The sequence below is a fragment of the Morone saxatilis genome, unplaced genomic scaffold, assembly GCF_004916995.1.
Source record: "Morone saxatilis isolate NCDOM2014 unplaced genomic scaffold, NCSU_SB_2.0 Contig15, whole genome shotgun sequence".
NCBI classification, from domain to species: Eukaryota; Metazoa; Chordata; class Actinopteri; family Moronidae; genus Morone; species Morone saxatilis.
Genome location: NW_023339707.1, coordinates 2,267,204 through 2,277,899, shown reverse-complemented (window position 1 = coordinate 2,277,899; position 10,696 = coordinate 2,267,204). Strand labels below are relative to the sequence as shown.

At 39.5% G+C, this 10,696-nt stretch overlaps 1 protein-coding gene across 2 annotated transcripts in view; it reads right to left on the bottom strand.

Moving 5' to 3' along the window:
- Nucleotides 1-30: 30 nt before the first annotated feature.
- The window catches only part of dennd2da (DENN/MADD domain containing 2Da), a gene marked incomplete at its 3' end in the record, with an annotated part of 26,075 nt that continues 15,409 nt past the window's right edge, over nucleotides 31-10,696 (bottom strand). For both annotated transcript variants that reach the window (XM_035655875.1, XM_035655876.1), the window contains 10 exon segments: nucleotides 31-276; nucleotides 353-434; nucleotides 547-597; nucleotides 765-936; nucleotides 2,162-2,310; nucleotides 4,841-4,981; nucleotides 7,461-7,538; nucleotides 7,638-7,707; nucleotides 7,824-7,936; nucleotides 8,109-8,284. In XM_035655875.1, coding sequence (XP_035511768.1) covers nucleotides 31-276; nucleotides 353-434; nucleotides 547-597; nucleotides 765-936; nucleotides 2,162-2,310; nucleotides 4,841-4,981; nucleotides 7,461-7,538; nucleotides 7,638-7,707; nucleotides 7,824-7,936; nucleotides 8,109-8,284 — 1,278 coding nt within the window.

The window sequence follows — 10,696 nt, the reverse complement described above, 5'->3', positions numbered from 1 at the left end:
TGTGTGTGTGTGTGTGTTCCCAGTCCTCACCCTGCTGTGGTCCAGTCTGCTGCTGCTCCACCTCCTGGATAAACAGGTCAAACATTTGCGTCTCGATGAACTTCTTGACAAAGTGTCGAGTGGTCTTGGAGTCAATGGCCTTGTAGAAACTTCTCTTTTCAAACACGCCCTGATCTCCAGTACGACCGCGTTTCACATACGAGGCGTAATGGCCGACTGTTTTCACAAAGAAGTGCAGGAAGGCTTCTGACACCACCCGGTTCAGCTCCTCTGCCGCTGAAAGAAAGGACGGGAAACATTTGTGATGATAGAACTATATTCCTGTGTTTAACTTTGGTTGAAGTTTACTCACTTGATGCTTGCTGCCTTTTACTTAGTTCCTCTAGTATTTCAGTTTGGAGCTTCGGGGGCAGAATAGACCCTTCATCACCAATCTAGATAAGGAAGAGTTCACAGTCTGCATTAACACCAAATGGCTGTTTCATATGAATTGATAACCAAAAGATAATCAACAGGTTTTGTTTATTTTGTTGATCCAACACTTACTGAAAAAATAAAGGTCTCCTTCTTTTCCTCAGACAAGTCGACCAGCAGCAGCTGTTATATAATAAAAAATAAAATTAAAAAAAAGGCGTGAGGTGAGGAGGTCAGTCCAACGTTACACATGTTTGTCCTTTCTATCTTTACCTGTCCAATTAAAGAAAGGCATAAAAAGCCCCAAAATATCTAAGAAAAGTGTTTTTATGTTCTTAATGATAACTCACGTCACACGGGTCCGTGACCTGGTCCAGAAGGCGTTTCTGGACTCCCAGCAGGTAGGGGGTAGGTGCCATCACTACATCGATCAGGATCTCTGGAACAATGGAGATGAAGGTGTGCTGCCAGGTGAAGGGGTAAAGGAGGGCTGCTACTGCATGAATGACTTGGGATAATGTGCTGTAGAGAGACAGGAGAGCTGACATCAGAAGTCATTATATGTTTAGCTATGTTACTGAACACTTGCTGGAGAGTTTTCACATTGAAAGGGAGGGATTATGCCCTTTTATTAGCTGGAAGGCTTTTGTGAAACGTATGCACAAATAGTTGAGTTTCACTGAATTTCAAACATTAAACGGAAAACAGGGAAAATTGAGAATAAAGTTGTCTCTAATAGAAGCCTGGTTCTTCCTGCAGTTGAGGTAAAGAACTAGAACAGCCAAGTTAGAATTTTAAACATATAGGCACTTTCAGGAATGTCAGACTGAGGATAAAATCTTGAAATTGATGAACAAATTCATATTTCAAAGCCATCTGTGATTAAAGGCCACTGTACGTTGCCCGAAGGCTCAGTCAGGCTGCTGGAGACCCAATCAAATTAATATATAATCGTCAACTGGCCACATCCAGCCTGCAGAATGGTCACTGATTAAAGTCTCTGCTTATATATTTACAGTTTGAACTGTGTGTCTGTGGCGAAATTCCAGGAAAAATGTGAGTTACTGCTATTGGACAAATGCAGTTACTGACCTCTATTTACATTCTCTGACAGGAAGCAAAACCTGTTTTTCTTGTTTATTTACCTCCAAAGTCTGTAAAACAGGAAAAGGAATGCTAATTTTTCCCTCAGATAATATTTACTATTGTGGAAATACAGGTGGAAAATAAAGATAATAGGGTGTGCAACATAAAGTACTGCTACAATGTATCTGTACACACATCAATTATACTCGAGCTTCGATCGACTGCTGCTTACTGCTGATTCCAACACTCACCTTATTCATAAAAAGGGAAATCAAGATTGTTTTTCTTAAGGAAGGTAAGAAGTTTTGATGTTGACCAGCCTCTATTCAAAGTCTTCTATACGTCTTTCATTGAGTCAGTTTAAACATTTGCTATGATCTGTTGGTTTGGTAATTTCAGTGTAAAACACAAAAACTTGCTGGGTAAAATTGTGTGCGATAAAGTCACTGGTTTACATTTTAAGGATCTTTGCAACTTGTATCTGGTCAGAACCAGAGAGCTGTGGCATCTCAATTATAAGAGATGAAAAGTTTTTGATGGTTTTGGTGTCAATAACAACAATGGCGCTGATGTTGACCTGCATATTTTCTTGTATTGATCACTGTCTTTATTCATTGTTGTATGCTTTTTGTATGTATTGTGTAAAGGAGAGTTTCAATACCCCAGTTCATCAGCGATGAAAATGATCCGTCTCTCCAGGACAGCGGCAGCAAACACCAGTAACACCTCCTCGTCTGTCAGGCAGTCGAAGAGCTTGCCGAAGTTCACGTGTTCCAGCCAGGAATCCAACGGCCGGGTCAGACGGATTATCTAGATGACAGTCACCACGTTCACAAATATGTCAATAGTTTGTTGTTCTCTACACACTGACCTTCGACTCTTACCTCACTGCTGTCTGACTCTGAAGGCTCTAAAAGCATTATTCTACTCTATTCTGATTTATTTCTTTTTACTTTTACATTATTGGACATATTTAGAACAGTGCCTTCTAAAGACAAAGACAAGAGTCTTTACATAGCCAGAGAAGCATATCTTTGTCCTGCCTTCTCCCTGAGGGCAGGTCATGGTAACTAGCACAAACAATGGCCAGCATCAGGGAATACTTGAGATGACAGTGAGCTGTTGAAACATGGTATGTGACCTGATGGGAGAAGTGTTAGGTTTCTGCTGAGGTTGGGTAATGTAGGACAAGTTCAGACACAACTCCACACAAACACACCCTCCTGGAGGATCTGACTTTATACAGTCACAGGGTTACACTGTATGTTGTGTCTTAAAGTTGGCTTATAATAATACGTCACTTTGAGCTTTTTCTTCTTTTTTAAAGTTGCTTGTTTTTTGGGCTTGGTTTGAAAAATATGGTTTGCTGTGGAGGAAAAAAATCAAAATGACTCCTAGCTGCTAACTAGCTAGCTAATGTTAGCTTTCCACCGTCTGGACCAACTCTGTTGTGAAAAGTAGCAGATGCTGTGAACGTCACATAACCAGGGACTTTTTATTTTTCCGTGTCGGACAGATTCTCAAGTACTGGAAATACTGGGCGAGGGGTGCAATGAAACAGCTTTTATTTGATGAGAAATCACAGGAAGTTCTCTTTCCTAATAGTGCAAGCTTCACAGTGGAGCGTTAGCATTATTGCAACAAGCTTAGCTGGCTTGTCCAGCGCCGGGCGCATGTGTGAAATACAGCAGCTGTGGATGAGAGGGGAACTGCTGGACACACATTTTATTTCATATCCTGCTCGTTTAACAGTTAATTGATAAATTGCTGAATAAATGCAATACAGTGAGGATTAGAATTGCTATTTTTTTTATTTATCATTTTGGCGCTGACTAAAACCTCTTTGGAGGGCATCAAACATTTCTCTGCAAGAAAAACCCTGGACACATAGAAAAAAGCAATTTTGAGAAACAATAATATTTTACTAATAAATTTAAATGAAATATTGTGGTTTTACTGAGATTAGATTTTAGTTTATTTTATAGTTATAGATAGTTTAATTTTTGAGTACCCTTACACAATATGTTAACATTGTTAATTTATACCAAATAATATTACCCACTCTGATTTATTATTGTTATATAGACGATAAAATAAATGAATGGAGCACAGGATTCTTTTTAGTTTTCCTCATTAAATTAAAATCAGTATTCTTGCAGTCTTCATATTTTCTGCCTCGCTATACAGATATCACCAGATAATGTCAGCATCAACCCTAAAATACAAGAATACCCACCAAAGTAGTTTCACTTTAATATACTACAGGCTCATTTACTGAGCTCATGTAGTAGTCTGCAGAGAGTTGGAAACACCGTTGTGTGAGTAATGACACAGCTGCACTCATGTCAAGAACTAGGAACCTTCTTATCTCCCCAGTCCTTCGGAGCCTAAAAATAAGGCTGTCCCGTCTACAGTAATGACTTATGCAATGTTTTCCTCTTGGTTCACTGAATGTAGTCATACTTCCTGGAAGTCCCAGTCTTTACAGGAAGAATTTGGGAAATCTTCTACTAAATGATATGTGTGGTTGGAATCTCCCTCTATCGTTATATAGAGGGAGATTCCAACCACACTTATCATTTTGTGTTTTGAAATTTCTGACATACACATGTTCCATCTAGAGTTCAGTATTGTTTTCCTGCCAAAATTTAAAGGAAAACCAGCTGTATTGAATCTGGGTTGTATTCTTTTCTGCAGGTTTAACAAAAGTTGTAGAATAAGTTCACACACAGTTATGTTCATAGTTCACAGTCCCAGAACAGGAACAATTCACTTTCATTTCTTTCTTCTTTACAAAATGCTGTGAGTGTGACTTGGGAAGAGGAACATTGCTGTTGGCTCGTGGTCTTACTCTTTGTTAATGATTCATTGTTATCCTCATTCACTTAATAAAGCAGCTTTCCACAGCTGAGTTTCCTCTCTCTTCAGAGGTGCACTGATTTAATGAGCAGAACCAGAAAAGAAAGTGAAACCTCAAAAGTTCCACCTGGCATTGTTTCCTTGTGTACTCCTTTGTTCTGTCTTAATGGAGTTTTTATCGTCTCTCACAGGAGTTAACGACACTCACCTACTTGTTCTTTACTTTTAACAGGATACGTTCACCATCTACTAAAAACATTAGTGTGTCAATTAACTGTGCTTGAGTCAACCATAGCTATTCTGAATCTTTAAACTCAAACAGCTGCCACCAAGACAAAAGAAAACATACCCTGTGGATCAGCATAGTCTTTGTTTATGCAACATTAAAAGAAGAAAAAAAGCAATAACTTTAATATGTGCTGTATATCATCAAACTTTAAGTGGACTCTTATGAGCAGAAGGGGGTAGGGCTTAGTCTGACCTCAGTGCCCGACTCAGGAATGAAGCTCTTAATCTCCACAGTGTGTCCTGGAGCTGGGAATGAAGCCTCCCTCAGCTTCTGCATGAATGGGTAGATCATGGCCATGGAGATCTGCCGCCGCTTCTCCACCTCGTCAAATATCTGCACACACACACACACACACACAACACACACACAGGAAAACACACATAATACAGTACCAATAAGTACTCTAAAATGTATTAAAATGTATTCTGAAACATACAGATAGTCAGTGGAGTATCTCAAGCAGTGAAGTGATGTGATTTTTTTTTTAATTTTTACTTTAAATACATTTTGTCTAAATAAACGTCAGTATTCAAATGTTCAATGGAGAAAAAAAAACATTGAGTGGATGGGATTACTGGTACTACAAAAATCCAGCTTATTCATTTCCACACCACTAGGCTCATCACTACAGCAACAGAGTCGTGTCATACTACCCAACCTGCTGAACTCTTTCACACCAAGAACAATAACACATCATCCACATTGATGAACAATAAACATGGGTTCACAAAGTTCTTCAAAGACCAGAGGAGTTCAGAGAATCACTCTGTACCAGTTGTCGTCTTTAACAACACATTTTATTCATACTGTGCTAAAGAAAGAGGATATCATTTAGGACTTTTTGACCTTTCATGTCATTTTCAGCCTAAAATTATGTTATATCTTTAATCACTCTGAAAGAGACCCTAACGATATCATTCACCACTGTCATTGTTGTTAAAGTTGTGTTGTGTACCCTGCCACCCACTTGAGTAAGAAAGAACTGTTTAATTACAGATAGGGGACACATTAAAAGGAAAAACCTCAATAAATGAGTGGAGAAACAATGAATGCAGAGACTTCCACACAGGTCCACCACATGGTGCAATTAACATCCCATCATACTCTGTGGAATGTATAAAATGCAGAGCAGGCCCAGTTGATTCTGATTTTGTCAGATGGATACTAGAGCAGGGCTGCAGTGCATAAACCCCCCCCATTATAAAGATGAATGAATGATAAATCTGCAGTGGTCTACAGAGATGTGAAAGGTGATTGGGTGAGTCGTCCTTCACCATATTCTCCACTAGTGGGTGAGGGCGCATGTGGCATACACCAAGGAGGACAGTACATTGCCTGAGCTGCTGCGACCCCTGTACAGTGAGGGGATCCGGTGGCCCCTGCTGATGCTGTAGGGCGGCATTTTGCTGGTATGGTTTGTCCCCTTACGGGGGGGGGGGGGGTCACTCCACATCAATACAAAGTCGTTCTGAGTGACTTTGGCCCCACCATCATCATCATGGCAATTACCAGTATCATGATATTACCATGGCAACAACTGCACATGTATATTCAGCAGCCGGTAGTGCTTTCAAACTTGTGACATTTTTGTTTTAATATGTTTTTCACTTCACTGCTCTGAAACCCCATCATCAGATGATACCTGATTGGGTTTGGAGCAAAATTGTTCAAATCGACTGGATCAGGAGACTTTGGGAACGGCTGCACATTCAGATGCTGCGGTCGGTAGGCTACATCCTTCAAACTCTCTGTTTGTGTTTGTTGTAGCATGAACGAACAGCAAACTTTTGTTTTGTTTTACAACCTTGTGTTATATAGTAATTAATACATTTCTTTGATTCCTTGATCAAAAGACCAAATGAGAGAATATGTTTTGGAAGAGTGGTGTTCTTTCCTACAGTCAAGTTCCAGAGAATCGTAGAATCAATGCCAAGGCACACAGAAGCTGTTTTGGCAGCACATGGTGGCCCAACTAAAACACTTTATGTAGCTTTTTCCTTATATTTGTCACCTGTCTGGATTTGTCTGTAAATCTTTAAATGTTATTTCTCAATGTAAAGGTTTAAGAGCTGGTTCAAATCCTAATCCACACTGACAGAAATAAAATTATATTCATTGGCCTTTATGTGGTCTAATTTAAGTATACTGAATCTAAAAATATTAGAATCAGCCTATACAATATCATTCACCGTATGTTAGTTTTTAAATTGTTCAATGGAAACTTTGAACAGGTTACTAAAACAACCCCAAATCCCTGGAAAATCCCTAAGGACAATGAAGTCCTGTCCTCTGGTTGCTACTGTACAGCCCCTCATTTATTCCCTGCAACGTTTGCCTCCCACTGCTCTTAATGTAGAGTGAGCGACATGCATCACTAAACAAACAGAAAACCACCGGACTCGGGTGTGTCTCCTAGTTACTAATCAACAGGTGATACACCCTTGATACACATATTGTTCTGTCAGAAGTCACAATTTAAAAAGTCTGCCAAATGATGAGCAAGTCGCAGTTATCGGAAACCTTACTGGCCAAGTATTGAACCTGTCACATCAGAATCAGAATCAGAAATACTTATACTAATAATCCCAGGGGGAAATTATTATCATTTTTTTCAGAAAATATTATATGATATCATAGATATGGGTAATCAACGGCAGAAATCCAGATTTGGAAACACACTGTTCAGAATAATTAAACCAGGTGATAAATAAAGGAACAGCAGACAGGACCTGAACGACTGTTTATGGCATTTCTTAGAGCTGAAGGCTAGACAGAGAGAGGAACAGCTGAGTTTAGTCACAGTTGAACTCACCTTGGAGAAGAGGCCGAAACAAGCCAGCGAGCTGATGATACAGTAAGCCTCGGGTGGTCGAGCTCCTTTCCCTCCAGGCTGCAGATTGGAGAGTGAAAGCAGAAGATATTTAATGAACATTAGGACATGACTTCTAAATGATGAGACAGTGAAGACGCCTTCAGTCTACACACTGACCAGTAACCTCCTGCAGTATCCATTTCTTCTGCTGCCATCAATCTCAGTCAGAACAAAAGAGAAGGTCTCACTGTAAACAGAGAAAGACAACTCAGAACAAGGGACACTGGTGTACAATGAACTGAACCATGGATACAGGAATAAAGGTTATCAAAGTGAAAACTGTTGACAGAGGAGGAGCTGCACCTGTGGTATTCGGTCAAAGGAGCCCAGTTGATCCCCTCTGGGAAACAAAAGAGAGTGATGGCCTTCAGCGTCTTCTCCTCTTCCTCCTTCTGAAATTTTGCCATCCCATCCCTCTAAAACAGAAACAATAGGCTTTTTATTAATAATGTTGTTTGTTGTCATTTAAACCAGCATTGCCATACTGAACTGAGCAGATAACGATGCCTTTTCCAAGTGTAATCTGTGTCACTCAGGTGTTCCCTGTTAGAATGACCTACTGATTAAACATTCTACCATTAAACTCACCTTGGGGAACTGGTAGGTGATCTGAGGCTCGTAGCTGCTGCTGCCCTTGGCCTTCTTGAGGCTGACCACCACCAGGTACTCGAAGAAGTACTGACCGCTGAAGTAGCGGTGTTGCCTGGATGTGTCGTCTCCCACCACCGGGCCCAGCGCCTCTGTAGTTTCAGGGTCTTTGCCTCCTACACAGAGACGTAGAAATACACTGCTTTACACTGTGATCCAGATGGAAAGCTTTACAGACCTCATTACATTGTCCCACTAGTGCAATGCTTTTCGATCTACAGGCCTATGACTTTACACTCCCTGCTGTGGAGAGTGGAAAGGTTGTTGAATATGGTATATGATAGGATGGTGGACAGAGACGGAGCTGGGTGAAATTCAGATAAGCTGGGACTAAATCATTATAAGGAATACCCTCAATAAAAAGGGACACAAACAATATTTTAGCACTTGCTCATCGTTTTTTTTAAGCAATAGTTGATCATCTTCTGGAATATATTTTTGAGATGGATCTCACTCTCATGCATGTGTGTTAAGTTTAGAGCTAACGTCAGGATTTGGTTAACCTAGCTTAGCACAAACTAAACAATTCCTAAAATGTAATTATTCCTTTAAACATATTCTCCTGCTCAGATGTGTGTTGTCCCAACTCGAGTGACAAAATTTAAAAAAACATTTAGAATGAGAATGATGGGAAGCCACATTATAAGACAAACAATTAGAATGAATAAAGACTGTAAACCTGTGTAAACTGTATTGTTTTTTATCACCGACTGGCCGGGACTTGAATGGTCTAAAAACCATGACTGCCAAATCATCACCATATTGTATGTAATCAGTTGACAAGCCTTTTTCAGAAAACTCAAACAATATGTGGACCCACTATCATGACACTACATTACTGAGTGTTCACTGGAAGTGCTTTAATATTTATGGATTCAGTATTGTTATATTTTGTGGGTTGTGTTAACACGGAACAGTTTGTATGTGTGTAGGCCTGTCACAATAACTACTTTTGTTAGACAATATACTAACCCACAAATAATTGCTATAAACATTATTATTATCCTTGACAATAAAACATATATAAAACCACACAACAAAAACAATATATAAATGGACTCTTGCACTCTGTTGACAAAAACTGCACTTAAATTTCCACAGGGGTGGACTATAGAGTCATTCACTACTTAAAAGGCAATATAATAATGGTAGGGAAAACCCTGCAGTTTATTTTGGCATCATTTTGGCTAAAATGTTGGTAACATACTTAAACAATAAGTTGATATTGTGATAGGAGATGATTCCACATTGTATATATTGTACGCTAAGTTGATAACATAATTACTGTGACAGGCCTACATGTGGTGTGTGTGGAATTCTTTCAATGAAGTTAATATTATAAATAAGTAATATTTTCTATATCCCATAGTGGGAAACTGGCGGGAGGATTCAAATGACAGTTGAATATGGTTATATGTATCCTCTCTTTGGATGGAATATGTTATTCTACTGATAGAATTATTTATCTACAGTGTTTACAACAGAAAAGTTTGCCCACAGACATTGGCTCTGACACTACTGTTGACTCGACTGCTTAGTACAGAGTCCATTATTCACAGCCACACTAACAGCCCGGTGTCCTTCACACACTGCCAGCCTGCATGTGTTCTCTGCTGCATTCCTCCCTTTTTGTCTAAAATAAAAGCCCACCAGCAAGGAGTTCTCGGGTTGGCAGCCTTGTGTCTGTGTGTTTTTGGCCTGCTGGTACACATGCATAAAAAGTTGGCCTATGTGCAGTTTGATGATCATTAGGCGTGTTTTGCCTTACAAAGGGTTTAGGGTATGTAGAGATATTTTCCATCTGAAAAACCCGTTCCTTTGACTTGAAAGGAATCTGTGAAATTGGGAGCTAATACTAAGCTGAGCAAAGTTTTAGTAAAAACACAACAGTAAACTGTTAATTGGAATGACTGCTATGATTCAGCTGTGTTGAGACTGTTCTTGAGATTGTTGCCACACTGACAGAGTGCTTTGTGTACTGACTGTATTAACAACACATGTTACTGGTCTTCCTGTGGTGTACAAATGTATCTGTCACAATCCAGATGTGAAACCGTTGCTTATCCACCGAGTTACCAGAAAAACAGAAACCAATGCGCAGCGTATTCAATCCAATAACATAGTGCTGGAAGTAATACCTCAGTGAAACTTGTGTGGTGTCACCATCCTATGCAGACTGTTTCTGGCTTCTACTTTCTGTGTTTATTTTGGGTCAGACTCATCTAAAACCTAAACCACCAAGTAACTCTTTATTATTCTCTGCATTACTTAATCACGATCTAAGTTTTGGAAATATAGTTCCCATGATGCATTTGGGGATGTAAACAGGAAGTTTAATTTTAGTAAGAATTTTTTACATGTATTTTTTCCCTTTTCATTGAATCTTACATTTTGGCAGATTGGAACGATTAAAAGTATGATGAATCAGCTATTAGTAGTTCCTGTTTGCAGTGCACCCATGGGTGTACAGACAGCTGTCACTGGTTTAATGATACTGAAGAAAACTGTCATGAAAAAAACAGATCTGA